This window comes from Cupressus sempervirens, chromosome 2 (genome assembly GCF_028749045.1).
Source record: "Cupressus sempervirens isolate cs-2001-9-10 chromosome 2, ASM2874904v1, whole genome shotgun sequence".
NCBI lineage: Eukaryota > Viridiplantae > Streptophyta > Pinopsida > Cupressales > Cupressaceae > Cupressus > Cupressus sempervirens.
This window is the reverse complement of record NC_143119.1, coordinates 148,475,630-148,497,566: the sequence shown is the minus strand read 5'-3', so window position 1 is coordinate 148,497,566 and position 21,937 is coordinate 148,475,630. Positions and strand designations below refer to the sequence as shown.

At 36.1% G+C, this 21,937-nt stretch overlaps 1 protein-coding gene across 4 annotated transcripts in view; it reads left to right on the top strand.

Annotated features, from left to right (window-relative positions):
• The window catches only part of LOC149571478 (dual specificity protein phosphatase family protein), a 110,181-nt gene that overhangs the window by 53,057 nt on the left and 35,187 nt on the right, over positions 1–21,937 (top strand). For 3 of the 4 annotated variants that reach the window (XM_089812993.1, XM_089812995.1, XM_089812994.1), the window contains exon 4: positions 17,880–18,069. In XM_089812993.1, coding sequence (XP_089669119.1) covers positions 17,880–18,069 — 190 coding nt within the window. The remainder of the gene's footprint in view (positions 1–17,879; positions 18,070–21,937) is intronic. The other variant, XM_089812996.1, reaches the window with a different exon arrangement.

The following is a 21,937-nucleotide window of genomic DNA, read 5'->3' as shown; positions in this document are numbered from 1 at the left end:
CCAAAGTATGAGTATGAAATATGACTGTACCGAGCATGCTACAAGAAAGGGGAACAAATTGATCTATAAGTTAAACATTTGCAATGGGTCCCATTTAGAGTAAAGGGGACACGACATTCTGATTGAGAAATTATTTTATCATTCAATAAATTAATGTGATGCATACTGATTCCATGGCTTGTGTTATATGACTAACTAAAAGCTATCTAAAATCATCAACTATGGTGGGACTTACAGTAGAAATAATAGTCCTAACTTTCTAAGCATTCTTCTAGAGGATATCTGAATCATGAGCTTCTTTGCGTCACCTAATAGGAGACCTAAGACTTTAAGCCTTTTGTTATACTTGCTTAATATGCACATTGACAATGAAAGCAACACTTTTTTTTGTTTTCTGTGTTGACATCTCACATGACATCTCAATACTAAATATCATGAATCCCTATTTATGAATAATTTAACTGTCCTATATTTGTAAAAGATCTAGCTATTTTTAAGGTACTATCACCTGCCATCTTCCACAAAAATGTTATCCCATCTCTTGTGTTCTTGCATTCATTCTGTCCTTGTTGGAGAAACATAGTGGGACAGAGGAGAATTATAAGCTCTCATTACCATTTTGGTTTGGCCCAAATTTGGGTAAAGCAGTTAGGTCCTTCTAGTATATTATCCTAGGCAAATCAAAGCATCCATATAATTGAGGAGGCAACTTATTTTTGATGAATGGTAACTTCTTTGAGATGTTATTAATCAAGAATGATACAAGATCCACGAAGTTGGCGATAATGGGGTAATCAAATTATGGACGCTTGATGGGAAGGAAGTAGCCGATGCAGTGAATGGGTTGACGCTAAAAATCTATTATGAAAGAAATAACGAGCCTCTACGGACGAACAACTCAGAGAGAATATAAATAATAGATAAATAATGTATATATGTAAACTAAATGTAATAATAACAAAGAATGTAAAATTGTAATATGTTAATAGAACAACGATAAAAGAGTAGATTGAAGGCCATATAATACTTGTCTACGACTTCAATAAAGCACAGGTTTTGAGTGCAAGAGAAGAAGATCACACCGTACGGGTATGAGTTGGAAGGAATAGACCACCATATGACTTGTACAAACTCAAGGAGGACATTGTACGGTCAAGGGGACACCATTTAGGTAAGCAAACATCATATGATCGTACGGACAGGAGAAGCAATACTGTACGGCTAGAAATACTAAATGCACTAGAAATACACTATACGACTAGCAAAACACCAGAGAGCATAAAGAAGCAGGGGTACCGTACGGATGTACGGGCTTGTGAAGTGCAAGAGGAGAAAGCTACTGTACGACTAGTTAAGGAGACCGTATAGCCTGGGAAAGCACGACCATCACAGGCTTGGCATGGGAGATCACCGTACATCGTATGGTAGAGTAGATACAGAGGCTGCAAGGAACCATAGCGACCGTACAACCTAGGGCAACCAAAGGAAATCACTATATGGTATCGAGGAAAACAAAGGGTGTAGAACATCACCGTACTATGTTATGCCCAATACAAATAGTGTTGTCATCGTATGGTCAAGGGAGTGCATGGGCATATGAATTAAGACCAAATTTCACATTGTGCGGAACAGAAACATCATTGTACAACATTGAGGAGAACAAACGGTTTGGAGGGTAGTCAGGCATAGACACCGTACGACATAAATTGATACAATTGACACAGAAGAAGGGTGATAGGAGGTTCTCTAAAAAGTAGAAAAAGAAAAAAGACGACAAATCAAAACGGTTCATAGTGAATAATGCATGGTATCAAAGGGAAAGACATAAATAGGTAGTGAAGAAAATATAAGCAGTTGGTAGAAAGAGTATGGAATTGGAAGAAAATCACAAAAATGGTGTGTTTCGGTTAGTTCAGTTATCAGTCTTGGGAAGTGTGACCAATTAATGAGACTTGGAGCTACTACAAGCATGGAGTGTCTGTTTACCAGAGGTGGAGAGAGCACTGGAGCAAGCCTTTCGAGGGGGGTGCTACGCTTTGAGGGACTCGGAGTAGGTGTTGGACGTGAGGCTGTCTTGGTGGATGCATAGAGAGCTCAGGAAGAGCTGACCATCCATTTGGAGGCAGTAGAGTGACACTCGGCTCAGCATAGCCAGGAGTTGGAAGCAAAGAAGGCAACATTGGTGGCTATCAAGGTTAGATTGGCTAGAGAGATAGTATCATGTTAGCAGAGGCTACAGATGCAACGTGTTTTTGGAGACCAGTTTGGTGCAGGCACAGGAGGAATGTGAATGTGATGTGACGGAAAAAGATCTATGCTGTTATAGTTAGTCACAGTTAATGTATTACATTTTGTTAATCTGTCTCAATAATTTTTTAATTGTCGTCCAGAGATGACTTTTTTTTTTGGGGGGGGGGGGGATGATGTTGTCAGTAAATTCTATATTGTAGCCGATAGGTAGAATTATATCCGAAAGGGCATATTGTAAGCATTGGAGTGCATATTGCATATATAAATAAAGTATCTGTTCGTTTTATATCTTACTGTACTATATGCGATAAGTATCTGTTTACTCTGCACGATAAACAATAGTGAAATGACAACCCTCTAACACTTAGTTTGAACTCCTAGCCAAGACTTAGAAGCATAAAATTAATAATTCAACCTTGAATTCGTTCTCCAAAATCCAGTCTTCAACACTTTTTCAATCAACTTCTCAATAGCAGTAGATACAATAGAGAAACAATTACAATTTGCTTTACGTCAGCAACAAATCGGAAGATAAACTCAAAGTCTAACCCTTATACTTCAGGAAGGGCACAAAACCACAGACTCAGAATTGTCACAAAGACAACAAGCAAAGAGATAAACAAATAATCAGATGCTTTACTCATCAAATGGGCTCATATTTATAATCTCCAAATGACACAATGTTTCCCAAATGAACTTCACTTAAAAAGCTTCGGACACACAACATTAAAATATAATAAAGTGCCATTATAATCCATTAATTGCTTTTGGCTCTGAAAATGACCTTTTCCACCTTAACTTAATATTTTGACACGTAAGGCCATTGTTTCTTGTTCCCATGATTTAAAACTTTTCGTCCTGGTTCCAATGAGCTATGATACTGAGGTGACCAACAAACAACACCAACAAAAATAGCAACCTAAGCGTATTTAGATGAATAATAATAATAATTCACCCGTCCTGTGAAAACAACTGAAGAAGCATCATAATCAAAATCTGACAACACCAAAGTGATTTTGATGATGAAAGGTGATGAATGAACCTGACGGGGTGACTTACTATAAATAGATGCTCCCTCCAAGATTCTTGGAGCTCAAACTGGAAGCTCAAAATAAAAATTGAGAGCATCACCCAACTCCTCTATCTCAACTGAGCTCATCGGAACCAACATATTGCCTCAAACAGAGCCAAAACACACCATAGGCTGCTGGAAAGCCTATAACCACACAACTGAGACCCTCAAATCCCATTGTTAGTTGATGAGGGTTGCGATGGTTAACTGACCTGGCCAACTGCAGTAACCTGCTAAAAATGGGGACATTAAATCTGTTTATAACTATAGAACATCATAATAGGTCTTCTGTAATGTTTGCTTTCTGGGTCTGCCCTACTTCTTGCCTTGGGTCTGCTATTCTGTTATAGATAGATCTGATTTGATATTGTTTCGTTATATTTGATTTGATATTTTTTATAGATAGATTGTTAAATATGAATCAAATTTCTTTCAGATTTGTTCTATCTATGTCTTTTCATATTTCCAAACTGTGATTCTTACAATCACTGTACTTTCTTGCAGATTATAGTGAGAATATTGAACTTGATAAATATGAAGGTGATGCCAAATCAATATTGAGAAATACTGATCATGAATTCACATGTTTGAATTTTCCATCAATGGTATTCGAACTAGAAGAGGAGCACTTATTGAGTTTGATGTCTCCAATTGTATGTCAGATCTGCATTAAATATTTAAGGAAGAGACACATCTCATGAGCGGACATGTTTCCACAAAGTGGAGGCATGTCCGTTCATGAGATGTCTCATGTATTTTGCCTTTTCATCTGAATTAAACACCTGATCTCTAAACGGGGTTTGTTACTTAATAAACATAAATGCTTACCAAGTTTGATCTGTATTTATCTTGCTCAAATAAATAATATCCAATCTGGAAATGGTCACCGAAAATGATGCTCTATCAGGATTTTATACAAAACATGAAATGTTAATGATCTACAAGTAATAACCTCTAAGTGCAGATAGATAGTATACTTGGAATACAGTAGATTTTGATCAGTTATATAATTGATCATCGATTTCTAGAACTTATTGCAAATGATGACAAGAATATATATACAATATAAATATATATGTGTGTGTATACATATGTCAGTAGATATTGGCATATATACACATATGCATATTATCAAATTGATCATCATTTCTGTATCTGACCGATGCTATCACATTTCAACAATCCCTCTTAGCTAGGGAAGACAAAACTAACCAAGTATACAATGATATCACCTTACTTGTGATATCAGAAGATATGGTATGCTTCTTAAGAGTGTCAAGTCACATGACAAATTTCATAACACATCTTCGTTATGGTATGTGCACTAACATCAAGTCTCATGATGTCTACCATAATAAATCATGGCGTAGCCATGGAGACACTTATCCACCACGATTATCTCATAAGAAACATAGTGATCTTTGATTGACATCGAGTCTCATGATATCTATCAAAATGTCCAAGAGATACTATCATGACATGTCCACGGATATCAAGTCACATGATATCCATCGTGACAGTGAAACTAATCATTGTAAAGTCGTCACCTTACAATATCAAATACAATTGTTCATTATTTGAAAGATTGTGACCTTTCAATAATGTACATAGGGGTCCCATAAAGTCATGGAGTCACACACATGAAACAAGAGTTTACACATTAAACATCTTTTATATATTAGTACAAATAATTAATTTTAAGACTCAATCTCAAGTTTAACTTACATTTTCAACCATACCAAGTTTATCCCAAAGTGTTCAACTTTTACCTTGGAAAGTGGCTTGGTGAGAATGTTTTCTGTCTGGTCACTTGTACTCATATGTTCCAATTGAATCATTGAAGTTAGGGAGTCATGATATCCATCATGACTCAATCTAGAGGGTGAAAACAATGGCTTTCACCTCAACCTTCTCTCTCAAAGGGAAGAATATGTAAGGATACAAATAATAGATCATTGATGCTGAAATTCCTTTTCAGCTAAAACTCATTCTTCAACTTATCAAGCTTATCCTAGAAGTACAATTTTTTTTTGTAGCATGAGGCTTGGTGAGATTGTTAGATGTTTGTTCTTCAGTGATAATGTACCTTAACTAATGTTAGAGAAACCTTCTCGACGTGGTCTACTTGCTTTGAATCAATATCATCAACCGATGCAGATCCTTAAGTTGCTGCCTTTGTCATAGAGGCATTGCTCCAATCATGGTAAATATCTTGTTCTAAGGCACATCATTTATCAGTTCAATGATCACAACATTGTTCGCAAGAGCAACTTCATATACATGAATGTACTTGTCTGGTTTCATAGTAACATGCGTGAATGTAATAAAATGTGAATTTACCTCAGGCTCGGCAACACCAGATTTATGACAATGTGGCTCCCTTCTGAAGCTTCCTCCTCGTTCAAGTTTCCCTCATATGGATTTGTCAGATTTCCTTTGAATCTGACATTAACCTTCAATCAGGAGAGACATCTTTAGTCAACAATTCAAACTCATGACTGCAAGCATCAAGTTCTTTCTCCATTGAATACTATATTATTTTTTATTTGATAGATCTTAGGTCTTTGTAAGCTATGTTATTGACCATTACTTAGACCATCTCCATCATCCAACAAGGTATTAATGACTATGCCAATGTCATCTCCTAGTTTCAAATGTACAAATTTTCTCACCTCCATTGGAAACCGTAATTTTCTTGTCCTCAGTTATACTAAGTATATCATCAACAATTCACTGGAATGCTAGTTATATATTTCTTAGTCGATCCTTTTGTAGCTCCTATAGTGGTTACTCGAACTATCACAGAGCTCTAAGAATACAAAGTGTTACCAAAGGAGTCATTATATTATAAAATTAGTCTAAAATTACTCTTGTTGGCAACTTAATTCCTTATGTGAATTTCAGAGTATCAATCTGCGATAAGACCTAGAGGAATCAATATTTGCTTTTGAAGTGTAGATGGATCAACACTCATATTTGGGAGTTGCTAGTACCTATCTCCGAATTGTATATGTTGATCCAAGTATCCCGAACAAACAAAAGATCAGATAGATGTGATGATGATTTCTAAAGATGTCTTATGATTGTAAATTTGACACCTTCTTGGACTTTCTAAAAGAATACCACTATTAGACTTCTCATGTCAATAGTAATACATAAGTAATTGGTAAATACATGCTTGTTATTAACAGAGACTAGACAGTCAATTTATACAAAAGAATAAAGCAATGTTTCCTTAGGAAATGATCGTAAAGAATAGAAACATTCTGTTCTAGAGAAAGCAAAAGACGAAAGCAAACTAAAGCTAACTAGATATTTACAATAGATAACCATTAACTAATAATAGATATTATTGTAATACCCTCCTTTAATTGTTAATCTATCTAAAACACCAAGCTGTCCATTGAATTTGACAAACTTATTAGGACCAAGAGGCTTGGTGAGAATGTCTGTAGTTTGATCTGTGGTAGGAACATACTACAAATCTATAGTCCCTTCTTCAACCAGTTGTTGTATGTAATAATAGTGAACATCCACATGCTTGGTTTGTTCATGGAAGACTGGATTTCATGCTAACTTGATAATGCTTTCGTTATCAACAAACAGAGTAGTCAGTCCTATTGGTGACATCTGCAAATCCCCAAGCATCTGATGAAGCCAAACAACTTCACATCTTGCCTTAACAGTCCCTCTATATTTGGCCTTTGTAGAGGAGAGAGAAACTACTTGTTGCTTCTTACTGGTCCATGTAATTGCATCGGATCCCAAACTAAACACATATCCAGACGTTGACTTTTTATCATCAATTGAGCCTGCCCAATCTGAATCTGTGAACCCACTGAGTTTAGGATTATAACTTCAAGAGTACAAAAGTCCATAGTTTGAAGTGCCCTTCACATAACGAAGCACACACTTTGCTGCCATCCAATGATCAGCCTCTGGAACTGTCATAAAGTGTGAAATACAACTGACTGCGAATCTGATATCAGGCCTAGTAGCAGAGAGGTAGATGAGGTTGTATACTAGTTGCCTATATGTAGTATCATCAACGGAAGGAGAATCAGACTTTGCTAATAATTTGAGACCTTTCTCCATAGGTGTAGATTCAGGTTTGCAATCCTGCATACAGAATTTGTCTAATAGGGCCTTGACATATTTGGATTGAGAGATGAATAAGCCAGAAGACTATTGCCAAACTTCAACACCTAGGCAATAATGCATGAGCCCAAGGTCAGTCATATCAAAAGACTGGTATAAATTTTGTTTGATTCCTTGAATCAAAGATGCCGAATTGCCAGTGATGATTAGGTCATCCAATTCAGCTAAATATCGAAAGTAAAGAAGTACGCCTTTTGATAAGAAACATTCGAAGAATTGGCCCGAATACATAAATAACCAAAAGGATGATGTTACTGTCAGTAGTCTTGATGTACAGATTTAAGTCTGAAGAACTCCTCTTGAAGCCTTGATCACTGAGGTACTCATCAATTTTTATCTACCATGCTCGAGGGGCCTGCTTCAAGCCATAGAGAGCTTTTACCAATCTGAGAACCTGATGGTCTTTACCAGCAACCTTGAAACTAGGAGGTTGCATCGTGTAGACCTCTTCATGGAGATCACCATTCAGGAAAGCACTCTTAACATCCATCTGATGGACCTTCCAGCCAAATTGTGTTGCTATGGCTAGGACTAATCTAATGGTGCTCATCTTTGTAGTAGGAGCAAAGGTCTCCTCATAATCAATGCCCTAACGCTGAGAAAAGCCCTTTGCCACTAAAATGAGCTTTGTACTTATCCAAAGTACCATCTGATTTGTATTTGATTTTGTAGACTCATTTGCAGCCAATGGGTTCTTCCTTAGTGGAAGATCAGAAAGGACCTAGGTGTTGTTCTTCAGCAGGCTCTGGTGTTCAGATGTCATGGCCCGTTCCCACTTTGGAATTCCTTTAGCCTTGGAATATGTTTGAGGTTCAAACACACTATGCAATGGCCATGAGAGAAAAGTTAACAGTATCTATAGTTTTGCTCTTTTTCCGAGCAGTTCTCCAATCAATGAGCTCATGATCATGAAGATCAACAAGTGTCTTAGCCCACCACTTAGGTCGGATAGGAGAATGACCAACATTAGTACTAGGGGATGCTTGATCACCAGGATCCTCATTAGAAGAATCTGGATCGAACAAAGGTGAAGCATCTACAAAGCGAGGTTTCTTGCAGGAGAAGCCAGAGGTGTCTGTATAGGTATCACTGGTATAATTAGAGCTACAGGAGCTACTGGAGCCCTCCCATCAAGTGGACCTAATGGTAGCCAAACTCCCAAATCATGAGCCTACATAGGTTGGTCTGTTGGATTAGGAACAAGAGAATTAGGCATGAAAGGTCCTCGCTGCTCATCAGAGACTACATCACGATTGTAGATGAGACGAGATGTCTCAACATTGATCGGATGGTAGGCTTTGTGAAGACTACTATATCCAACAAGCATGAGTTTCTGACTATTGGCATCCAACTTGGTATGTGAAGCATCAGGGATCCAAACAAAAGCAAGGGAGCCAAAAACCTTCAGGTGATTGATTCTGAGCTTGTGACTTGACCAGGCATCTTCCGAAGTTTTACCTTTGACCGCCACTGTGGGTGACCGGTTCAACAGATAAATTGTAGTGTTAACTGCTTCTACCCAAACTGCTTCAAAACATGTCTGTGTTCGAGATGGATCAAGCCATTTCGGTGATTTTCCTGTTCCGATGTTCAACTACACTATTCTATTGTGGCATGTGGGGTGTGGTTAACTGGCGTTTGATGCCATGTGTATCCAAGAAGCTAGAGAAAACATTAGAACAAAATTCCCCACATTGTCTGATCTAACAGTAATAATAGATTTTCCAGACTCTTTTTCAACTAAAGGTTTAAACTTCTGAAATACAGGAAATGCATTTGATTTCTTTTTAAAGAAATACACACACATTTTTCTACTGAAATTATCAACAAACAACAAAAAAAACCTAGACCCAAGAATAGAAGGAGTGGCCATAGGGCCACAGATATCGGCATGTACAAGCTGAAGTACCTGAGAAGCGCGCCATGAGTTGTCACTGGTAAAAGGTGTGCGATGTTGCTTCTCAGCGTGACATGCATCACAAACTCCAAGCTGTTGAGTTTGAATCTCTGGCAATCTAGGAACAAGCGCATCCTGATCAAGCTGTGAGAGATAATGCACATTTAAGTGCCCATATTGCTGATGCCAAAGTGTGCTAATAGTAGACTGTCGAGCAATCATAGCTAAGTCCTGAGAAGCACCAGAATCAATAAATATGAAAAGACCATGATCCTCAAGACCCACTGCGACAGTAGACTTAGTTGCTCTATCAGTGATGGTGTACTGATGTGAACTGAAGGTGACTGCAAAGTGTGGAGAATGTCGCAGCAACTGATTGACCGAGAGTAGTTTTAGTTCCATCATTGGAATGTAGTACACATCGAGGAATATGAGATTCCTCCTAATAGACTAAATCTAAATGTTGCCTTTACTGACAACCGTGTACTCTTCTCTGCCACCAGAAATAACAGTTTGAATAAGGTTGGTAGTCAGTAAACCAATCTCTGCAGAGAGTGAAATAATGAGAGACACCTGAATCAATGTATCGGGTAGACGATTCCACATGATCTGCAAGTCTTTTAGCCATGAAGGTGTAAAAGGCAAATTTTGCCCGTTCAGTGTGCTTTGCACTGTTCGCTTTGGGTTGCGAACCTGATTGCTTAGACTATGTAGCTAAGCGTTTCCGACATTCAACCTTCATGTGTCCAAACTTGTGGCAGTAGTTGCATTGAATGTTCTTTCAAGAACCATCTAATGCTGGAGCAAAAGACTTCCACTGAGATGACTGTTGAAACTTGCTTTTATCCTTCTGAAGGATTTCGCAGCAAAGGCTTGCTCTATGGAGGTGGAACTGGAGCTGCTATCGAACTGTTGTTTCCACCAATCTTGCTGAAGCAACAGTGTGCAAAGATTAGTGAACTTCAAAAAACACCAGAAGATGTGATGTTGATAGTCTCGATAAAATGCTCATAGGATTTTGGTAATCTTCGAAGAGTGATAACCACAATATCCTCTTCCTCCATCTTGCGACCGATGGCAAGTAACTGATCATAGATTTCTTGAATCCGATTCAGGTGTGCCTGGAGAGAGGTGCGCTCATCCATGACAATAGAAAACATAGTGTTTTTCATAAAGAAGCCTCTGCTTTTCTTAGAAGTCTCATGAAGACCTTTGAGATGTGTCCAAATCTCAACAGCTATCTTGCTGGATGGAATCCGAGAAAGATGATCATCAACTACGGATAATTTGAGAAGCATCACTACCTCTCGATTATTCAAATCCCATGTATCTTGATTAGGACCTGGAGAAGTCGGACGCTTTGTAACAACCAAAACAAGTTGATCAGTGTTTCGATATTCAAAAATTGCTATGATCAGCTGCTTTCAGGTGCCATAATTGCGACCATTGGATTTGGAGTTATACTTCAGCAGAATGTTTGTTAGAGATGCCATCGCACGTTTTTCAATGAATAATTGTGAAACTTTGTGAAGACACGTTCTTCAAGGCAAAAATATGGAAGACCCAAAAAAATCAGAGTGACCCAGAAGAGAGCTTGAAAAACCCAAAAGGAATATGCTATTGATTTTAGGATCTGCTGGCTCGAAAATTGAGACGCAAAAATCGAGGCGTTCAGAAAAAATGGATGACAACCCAGTTGAGCTCTCGAAAAATCCATCAAGAATCTCTACTCAAAAAATTTTTCAAGCCCAAAAATTAGTATTTTAGGCAAAACCCTATCCGACAGCAAAACAAGCTCCAAAGAATGGCGGAATTGAGAAAAATTGTTGCAGAAATTGACCAACAAATAGGCAGATTTGAAAGGTGACAAAGTCTGTTTGAAGGGCATGAGTTTATCTAGTAAAAATCCGAAGAAGTGTAGAGTTGTGAGCTGCCTTCTATCTCCAAAAAATTGCGCTCAAGTTCGACACACACACAAACACTAGTTCGCTACGCCTTTTTACACACACAATTTGGAGAAAATCGCACGGGATGCGTGATTTGCAGAGGGCAAACTACCAAAAATTGCACTAGTTTGCAGATGGAAATGTTGCGATTTGCAGATGCAAAAGGAAATACATGATTTCCTGTTTTGATTTGCAAAGAGAAAGCCAAACAAACATGGGCACGAACTCGCAATTTTCTAGTTTGTGATTTTCAGATTTTGAATCAAAACCCTAGTTGAAAAAATTGTATAATCTCCAAGATTCGAATAGATGAAAGTCTTCAGAAAAAAAAGCGGAGACCCTAGCCGAGTTTATGTGAAAAATCTCAGAAATTTGAAGTATTGGATTTGATACCATATTATGGAAGTAATTGGTAAATACTTGCTTGTTATTAAAAGAGACCAGACGGTCAATTTACACAAAAGAATGAAACGATGTTTCCTTAGGAAATGATCGTAAAGAATAGAAACATTCTATCCTAGAGAAAGCAAAAAACAAAAGCAAACTAAAGCTAACTAGATATTTACAATAGATAACCATTAACTAATAATAGACGACTTATCTATTATTATAATAAATAGTTGAGCTACTCGACATTGTCACATTCATCACATGGATATGTAGTTGTCAAATAATATTGATACCAAGATTTTAATCATAATCTAGGATTTTTCTTACTACCTGAGTATTCCCATTTTCACCTACATTTGCCAGATACAATCCACAAAATAGAGATGTTTCCAAGGAACTCGAATATATGTTTCATATTCAAATCAGTGAGCAATTAACCCAACTTGGTGAGCAATCGCTCTTCTTGTGCTCTCTTTCTCTGTGGTGTGAAATTGCTGATAAATAATGAATCTTAAATAATATTCTTGCTATAGCTATGTTACAACAAGTAGTAGTCCTCCATCTCATTGTGATTTTTACTTCTCACTGTACATGCATTATGAAATGCCAACTAATAATTCAAAGAAGACTAATATCCAAATTGACACACTTTAAATACTTTGAAGAGAATGCATTGATAAACTTCAAATATTTATTGTTTTGCCAGCAACATATTCTTAACCACTGACCAAAATAAGGAATACATGTTGGAAATATAAGAGGAGTAACTAAGAGGGGAGGGGTGAATCAGTTACCACTAAAATAAATCCCAGATCCCTTACATGTCAGTATAAAGCATAAACTTCACTGAAATTACTGATGCTCAGAAAATACATAGGCACTTGGTTTACACTAGTAAATGCTGTGGCTCAGCAAACACTGAAATAGCAAATGTAACTTGGCAAATACTTAACATGTAAATCTTAAGATATTATCTGTGATTAACTTAGTTGCATATACATGAAATAAATAGCATGAACACAAGTGACACCAAAATTTAATATGGAAACTCAATTTAGAAAAAACCATCAATTGCAACTAGTTATTGATTTTCACTTTTTTTGAAGTGAGCCTATTAGGAGCCAAACCTGTTAAAGGTTACAAAACACACTATTAGGTATGACCCTGTTAGTGGATTTAGTCACCCTGTTAGGAGTGGCCTTGTTAGAGGTCTTTAGACACTTCAATCTAGAAATGCCACCTTGTTAGAGGATTTACAAATAGCTTTTAAGCCAACTACGTTAAGAGATTTAGATCATTGCTACAATGGTTCGAGAGTAACAATGAATGACCTGATTTCTGATGCAACTAAATTGCTGATTAGAGATCTCAATTCTAGCTTGTATACTTGATTCTTTCTGATAGAATGTACCTTTGCAGCTCAATAAGGATATTTTGCTAATCCTTATAATTTGCTTCCTCTAAGCATCTTCAAATCTTTTGTTACTTGCACACATTCACTCCTAAGCTTGACCTTATATTTATATCTTATACATTGTCAAGTCAGCTTGAATACAACTTAGAATACTTAATATTCATCTCCTCAGTTGGCTAGAACCAACAAACATATCAATTGAACTCAATATGCCAAAACAAGAAAATCCTTTATTAACCGAACCTGCTTGGTAGACACTAACTTAGAAACAATTTTCCTATGTTAACCAAGTAAATTTAGTTAACACTGCATTTCTACAAAGTTCTTTTGGTAACCGAGTGAGCTCAGTTAACATTGGTTCCATCCAACATTTCTTTCATTAACTGAGTGAGCTCGGTTAACACTCAATCTTTGGCGAACTTTTCTTTGTCGCTTGAGTGAACTTGGTAGACATTGTCTTTTGAACTAGGCAAACTCTGGAATGTTCATCAGACACAAGAAACTGTCTTCATCGCCCGAGTGAGCTTGGCATACACTGACTAGCAATGATATGACATTTTGTGTAACATCAAAGACAATACACAATTATCCAGTTGTTTTCAACATACATATGCTAAAGAGATAAATGGTTTATACATCTTCAATAGGCAATATATTTTTCCAATACACCATGTGTTGCTCAAGGAATATTGATCTGCATATGTTACGGAAGATATACATTTCTGCAAGTAGTGACATGCCAAAAATGGTACACACATCATATATGTTTTTGTCTTACACATCAGTCCCAGTGGTTCAGTTCAGTAATAGACCTGTCACGAATTTCCAGTTCTTTAATATCAACATCGATTTCTATGTTTGGATTAGTCTGCAGCCACATTGCTGCAAGAATGGCGCTCCACTGGAGATGGTTGGAAGGATGATAACTTGTGTCCTGCAAGTGCAGGTTTAAGCATATTGATCTGCCCAACACATACTTCTCCTGCTAATACTCATGCTTTGTAGAGTTGCAGATTATGAAAAATCACATTTTCTGTCCCACCTTATAGATATTTCCATCATCTTACAAAAGTCCCCATGAGCCATATCTTGGATGTTGTGCAGCAATACTTTGAACAATTCAATAGTTTGCTAAATGTGTGATTCAAAACCTAGTCTCCATTGAATTAGTAACTAATGCTACTTGACTCACGCCCAATCTACCTCTTTGCAGTGATACTTGGCTCTCAGCCAACTAGGCTCCGGCCCTTCTGCTCGTGGGCTCACTTCGTTGAAGTTGTGTATCGACTGTGACTGGGTTGAAGTTGTCAACGTGGTCAATTTGATCCGTGATTGTGCTCATCTTTCAGTGCAAGCAAAACCCCGGTTTTGTGTGGTTTCCTCTACTTGTGACATACAACAATCACTCAACAATGACATAAACATAACTCATTCCTTGGCATCTGCATGCATCTGTTGTTGATGTTGAATTTACAAAGCAATCATTCTTATAGTACTGCTGGCAACCGTAACCATCTAATTTTATGAAAATTTCTGATCCAAGGCATAGACCAGATATTACTTTGAATATCTGTGATGGCATATCAGTCAATGTTGACTGATATGACAACGTTTTCTAAAGACCTTGATCTGCATATGATGTAAGTCTGTTATGCTCCTTATTATATATACCTCTGCATAAATATGAATCATGATCTGTTATTAGATTGATTGGATGATGCTTTGTGTATCAACCCTATGTCTTTGATTCCCATCGAGTTTTCTCTATTTATGCTAATAGATCTCTGAATTTCTCTGAAAAGGCAGAAGTCTTCCTTTGAGCGGTAAACCTCCGTTCAAAGGAACTTGGATCTGATACAATGTTAGATATGAATCAAATTTCTTTCAGATTTGATCTATCTATGTGTTTTCTATATTTAGAATATGATTCTTACAATCACTGTACTTTCTTGCAGATCATAATCAGAATATTGAACTTGATAAATATGAAGGTGATACCAAATCAATATTGAGAAATACTGATCATGAATTCACATGTCTTAAATTTCACTTAATATCATTTGATCTACAAGAGCAGAGCATTTATTGATTTTGATGTTTCCAATTGTAGATTGGATCTGCATTAAATATATAAGGAAGAGATGCATAAGTGGAGGTGTGCCCGTTCATGAGATGTCTCATGGATTGTGCCTTTTCATCTTGAGTAAACACCTGATCTCTAATCAGGGTTTTTTACTTAATAAACATAAATGCTTACCAAGTTCGATCTGTCTTTATCTTGCACAAATAACTAAAATGATCAGCGAAAATGGTGCTCAATCAGGATCTTATATGAAACATAAAATGTCAATGATCTGCAAGTAATAACCTCTAAGTGCAGATTGATAGTTTTGATCAGTTATATAATTTATCATTGATTTCCAGAATTTATTGCAAATGATGACAATAATATATATAATTTAAATGTGTGTGTGTGTGTATACACATGTCAGTACATACTGACATATATATACACAAATATTATCAAATCGATCATCATTTCTATATCTGACTGATACTACCATATTTCAACATAGATAGATCTGATTTGATATTGTTTCACTTGTATTTTGCTGAGAGGGGGAAAATTGTCTTCCAAACACTTGGAACTGATTTCTATCGATTTGAAGCGTATTTGAGGTTGTTTTTGAAGAGGATGACATCAATGATTTGGAGAGGCCAGCTTTGGAGGAGAGAAGTGAATTTGCTTTCACACTGGATGCCATTGAGTTGAATGAGTAGTCTTTGCTAGTGCTGGAGAAGCTAGAGGCAGAGCTACATCTGTTAAGAAATGAAGACCAGATATAATGACTTTTCAACTTTATATATTTATCTCTGTACAACCTTATGTCTTCTTTTCTTGCACATATAAATATATGTATATATACACATTTACTGTTATACAGTGAGTATATTTTTGATTTTATTTCAATATCTATAAAACTGATTTGATCTGATTATGATCGCTGCAAACATAATAGTATTTACTGTATTATATATTTTTCAAGAGCAGTGATTTGTTTCTTATTAAATATAAATGAGGAAAGGCATGTCCCATGAAGGGCTAAAAATCAAGGCTCTTGAGAATGCTGCTCTTCATAATCACAGGCTCAAGGAAAACCATGATCTGCATTTGAGTAATCGGTATTTAATAGAACTGATTCCTTTGGAATATGTTTGGTCAGTTTGATTAATACATTGATCATATTAATCATTATCATCTTTATAATAATCATCAGATATAATTAAATAATTAACATATATATATATATATATATAGAGTTTATCAGAAACAATGATGATTAGCTTAGTACTCATGATAGTTGATTAACACAAATTATGATAAAATCAATCCAACCGAAGCTATAACATTAACAACAGCTAGGATGGATGACGAGCCACAGTCCGAGTCAGACATACCAAGTGAGGAGGCACAATCATGCCCAGTGCAGACTTCTAGGACTAGATCCTCTTGTTCTACCTCTCCCTTAGTTTTTACTAGATTTGGAAAGAGGCAGATGCAATTGCAATGATGTATTTACATTGAATTTTACATCAATTATTTACTATATTGCTTCCAACTATCAACATTTTTCACGAGAACACGATTTTGTACCCACTTTGCATTTAAATATACGTAGACTAAGCTAGTTTCTTTTGTATTCTCATTTTATTGACTCATTCGATGCATCATCTCATTGAACTTCGCAAATAAAATGCACTGATAAATAAATTTGAGTAATTTTTTAAGTTAACGAGATTTTGCCGGAGTTTTTCCTGAATTCTTTTTTCCTGGCCTTGGCGAGTTTTCCAACTATGGTTTGATCTATCAATTGATTTGCTGAATATTGTTTACTTTTTTATGATGTTTGATGTGCTTTTGAGATTGATTTCGTAATGATATTTCTTGAGATAACTTTTTTGAATACAATCCTTTGTGTTGTATTTTTTGTTCACAACGATCTCAGCCTGATTTTGATGACTGCTGTAGATGTTTGAACATGTGGATCTTGTTCTCCCCAATGATTGCTTGATATAATAAATCTGGTCCCGCTTCCTTTAACTGACAGCTGTATGTACTAAATGAAAATCACTATTTATGATCTTCAATCCTTTTTCTGTCCTCTCCAACCATGACTTTATATCTTCCCATTTCTCAAGATGTGCAACTTTTGAGATTGCTGTCCTTTTGTGAGAGGTCATCTCCTCCTTGATGCTCCTTCAACAATTGTTAGTTATCATAATGTAATTGTACCTTTTTATGGATCACTGATTTAACTAATTGTTTAGTCCCTTTCTTTATGCTTTAGTTATCACAGGCTTGGTCAAAGGTTGAGCCCAAATAGTTGCAGATTTGTGCAACATATAACTGAAATGAAAATGATTCTTTTGTGACCTTGAACAAGGACACTCTGATATCTTAAAATTGTGTCTTGCTTGGTTGTGACCAAACTAACGACCTATATATTCACCTGTATGCTGTGTTTGTTAAGCTTATTGCAAAAACAAGGTCTTCTTAGTAGTTAGAAAGTAGCTTAGGTTCCTTTGCCGTGTTCCTTTTTTCTAGCAGATCTTTTTTGGGTTGCCTCTCTTCTGCATTATGTATATGTATTTACAGTAAAAAACAATGTAGGGTAGAATGCTGAAACTAAACCTGGGTTGAGATTTTAATCTTGTTTACATCTGATAATAACTTTAATGCTTTCCTTTTAGTGTTGCAGTTGAACCCAAAGAGTGTGCTGACTTGACTTTGGAAACAACCCTATGGGAAAGACTTGGAAAAGCGGTTGCATTGGATATTGAGTCGAGTGAGTTTTCATGGGATACGCTTGTCTCATTACACCATACAGAGCATACAAGTAGCACTGAGCATTCTGAAGATGAGATGAACAAACCCTTGGAGGTATAAACATTTTTTTTGTCGTAGATCAGTATATACCATAAAATTTATAAATTGGCCCTATTTCTTGGAAGTAAGAGATATCACATAAAGAAAGAAGCTATGTTAATTTTCTTAGCAGTTGACTTGACTGACAAAAGGCTCTTACCTGAACTTCTAATTTTGAATTTAATTTTTTCTTCTTTTAGTTTGTTTATTTATAAGAAGTTTTTAAAGGGTTTTTGCTCTTTTTTTGCGATCCTGATTCAGTAAAAGATTCTGAATTGCTAAGTCTAATGTGCTGTAGCAGATATAAACTCAAATAATGCAGAGCAACAAAGCAAAAGTGAGAGGATGTGATACAGGGAAAGAATATTATTGGAAACAAATACCGAACCAGAAGTTTTAAAAATATAATGGCTATTTACAATATTGAAAACTACCGAGAAAAGATGTGGAGTTATGGCTCTAATTTTCCCCCACTCTGAAATGCACCTGCATACAATCATGTCTAGTAGAAAATGAAAAGACTTCTGCGCAAGAAGGAAGGGTTCATCTTTCCAATACTTGTTGAAAACTTGCTGCCTCCCATTAGTTGAGAATTGAGTGAGGAATGTTGACAGAAGACAGTTCAAAATGTTCAACTTGTTTGGGATTCCTTTGATGTACCTACACAGTGCTTCTATTTTCTGAATTGTGGTCATTACTTTGGTTTTTGGTAGCTTTCTCATTAGTTCCAATTTCATTTTTCTTATTGATGTCAAACAATCTTCTAAACACAAAAATATGGTAGCAAAACCCCTTAACATTCCAAGAACTTACAAAAGGAGTTCTGGACCTAGATTTGAATCCTCTTGAGTTCTGTTTGGGACTGTCAATTGTTTCACATGGAAGCCGTCTAATTCTGATCTCATGATTTTAGCAATATATTCTAGTGGGTGGGTGTCATGTGATGAATGTTGAGTTGTCATGAGAGTTGTGTTAGCCGAAGAATCAGTTTCAAGGTGAATAGACATGTTTCTCAGTATTTTAGAAAACAATGTGAAAAAACATTGTGAACTATTTTAGCAAGAACATCAACCACAATGTTAGCACGATGTCATATTCATGTATTGACCAGCTTAAAATTAAATGGAGAAAGCATAAAATTGCCAAACGATGAAATCACTACACGACACTGGATGCATGCGGAGAATCCCTTATAAGGGAAAAAAAAATCATCATTATGTTAATCCTAATATAACTCAGATAATATAATGGTCTGAAGTGCAGGCCTTACAGGTCCAGAGCATTAATATTCCTTGGAGGATTCAACATATTTAATACGTTATGGCTTCTGCCTGATCGGTGTCCCTTTGAATGCATACGATTTAGTTCTTAATATAACATTGTATGTTAGCAGAATTACTAACTAATTCTGATTATGCATGAGACGACGATCTGGGTTAATTTAGCCATTTGGTTTGTGGGCCGACCTAGGAAGAGTTATGTCCTTTCCTAGGACATGACTCTTGGGTGCCTTATATATGTGAGATAGGGATGTGGATAAAGGACACACAAACATAGAACAAGTCTACTCCTTTAGCATCCTCTGCCTCATTCAATTTTATTGCAGAATTGTATCTCACTAAGAAGGTCAAATATATTATTCTGAATTGATCAACTTCAACTCCAGTTCAAAGAAGATATTATATCAGTCTGTTCAAATAGAATTTGTAGAATATTTACACGGTATTAGAGCTTTGGTAGTCGAACCTAGGCTCTGCAAATTAAATAATTAGACTTAAAATTATATCTAGCGTCAATCTCGTATTTTCAATGGCATACACAATCAGACCCAAGGACAGGTTTGATGGGAAAGAACACTTTGATGCTTGGAAATTCAGAATTATGATGATTCTTAAAGAGAATGATGTAAAACAATTTGTTGATTCTGCATCCAGACAACCTACTATTGAATCTCATAAAACTATCTGGAGTAAAGGAAATAGGAAAGCCATTTAGATCATATTAGATGGAGTGAAAAACGATATAGTACCCATGCTAACTAAACATCAAACAGCATTTGCTACGATGAATGCATTACTAAATGCATACGAGGTTAACAATGCAACTAGAGTTCTCGCACTAAAAAAACAACTAAATCACATACAAGTACAGAAGGGAGAATCGATGAATTCTTACTTCCAAAGGGTTGTCGGCCTAAGAGATGAACTTGCAAGTATAGGAACCATCATTAATGACACGAAACTAACACTGATGGCTATGAATGGATTACCAGATTCATGGGAAACTTTCGCACAAGGAGTAAGTGTCAGAGATAATCTTCCTGACTTCAATAGACTTAAGGGAGATTGTCTTCAGGAAGAACCCAGAAAACTAAAGAAAGGAGGGAAATTGAAAACGGAAGATTAAGAACTTTATGTTCTTAATATAAACTCCTATAAATGCAAGAAGAAGCATTTCAAGAAGAAAAGGGGTAATGAAAAGAATGACAAACCTAAGAAAGCTCTATCCAAAATAAAATTCTTCAGATGTGAAAAGTTTGGACACTACAGATCTAAGTGCTTTGAGAATTCTAAGCAATAAGTGAACTGTACAAATATTACTAAGGAAGAAGATAATTATGATCTTGAGAATCGTGTATTGTATTCATCACTATCAAATGAAGTCTCATGTAAAGCATGGGTGATTGATAGTGGATCATCTAGACATATTACAAGATACAAAGAAGCACTAGACTCTATATTAGAAAAGGTTAATGGAGAAGTCACCATCGGTGATAATTCAACACATTTCGTCAAAGGAATTGGAAATCGCACCTTGAAACTAAAAGTAAAAAATTCTCTTCTTCTCGAAAGAGTACTCTATGTACCACGAATAAAAAGAAATCTAATCTCGGTTACAACACTTGAAGATGATGGACATAATGTTGCATTCATGGACGGTAAAGTAATAATCTAGGCTAAGAACTCCTCATTTAAGAAAGCAAAATTGATTGGTTAGAGAAAAGGGTATTTGTATGAATTAAATTTAGAACCTAGTCGACTTATTCAAGCCTTAATTCATAAAGTTGTAGACATAAATGAAATATGGCACAGAAGGTTTGGACATCTAAATTTCAAAACATTATCAACCATGGAGAAGATGGTTACTGGTTTACCTAAACTGAATAAAGATCACTCAAGCATATGCAAAGGATGTGCTCTGGGTAAGAACACCAAAAGTCCATTTCATGATAACACCAGAAAAACTAACAATGTTTTGGAATTAATCCACTTAAATTTATGTGGACCTATGTTTGTTCCTTCTCTTAGAGGATTCTAGAACTATATTTTGTTCATAGATGACTTCTCTACGAATATTATGATATTTGTTCAAAATCTAGAATATTATCTTTGGGCAAAAGCCTCTTGTACTGCTGTTAATATTCAAAACACAAGCCCTCACTCCTACCTTATAGATAAAACTCTTGAAGAAGTCTTTACCAAAGTTAAACCCAAAGAAAGTCATCTTAGGATTTTTGGGTGCCCTATATATATCCATCTTCCAAAAGAAAAGAGAACTAAGTTAAAACTCTTTAGGAGGAAAGGTATTTTTGTAGGGTATAGTGAAATATCTAAAGCATATAGGATTTTCGTACCTGGACAGAAAAATATTGAACTTAGTAGGGATGTAATTTTTGAGGAAGATTTAGCATTCAAAAGAGTCCTAAGTTTTGAAGAACCCTCTCCTTTACCTAGTTCTGAAAGAAATACTGAATTTGAGCCTCAGAGGGAGAACATGGAGAAATTTAAGATGAAATTCAAAACCTTAATCTTGAAGAAACTCAAAATCCAAAGAGAAGACCACTTTGGGCCATCAAAACAGTAGAGGCAGCACAAGACTTTGC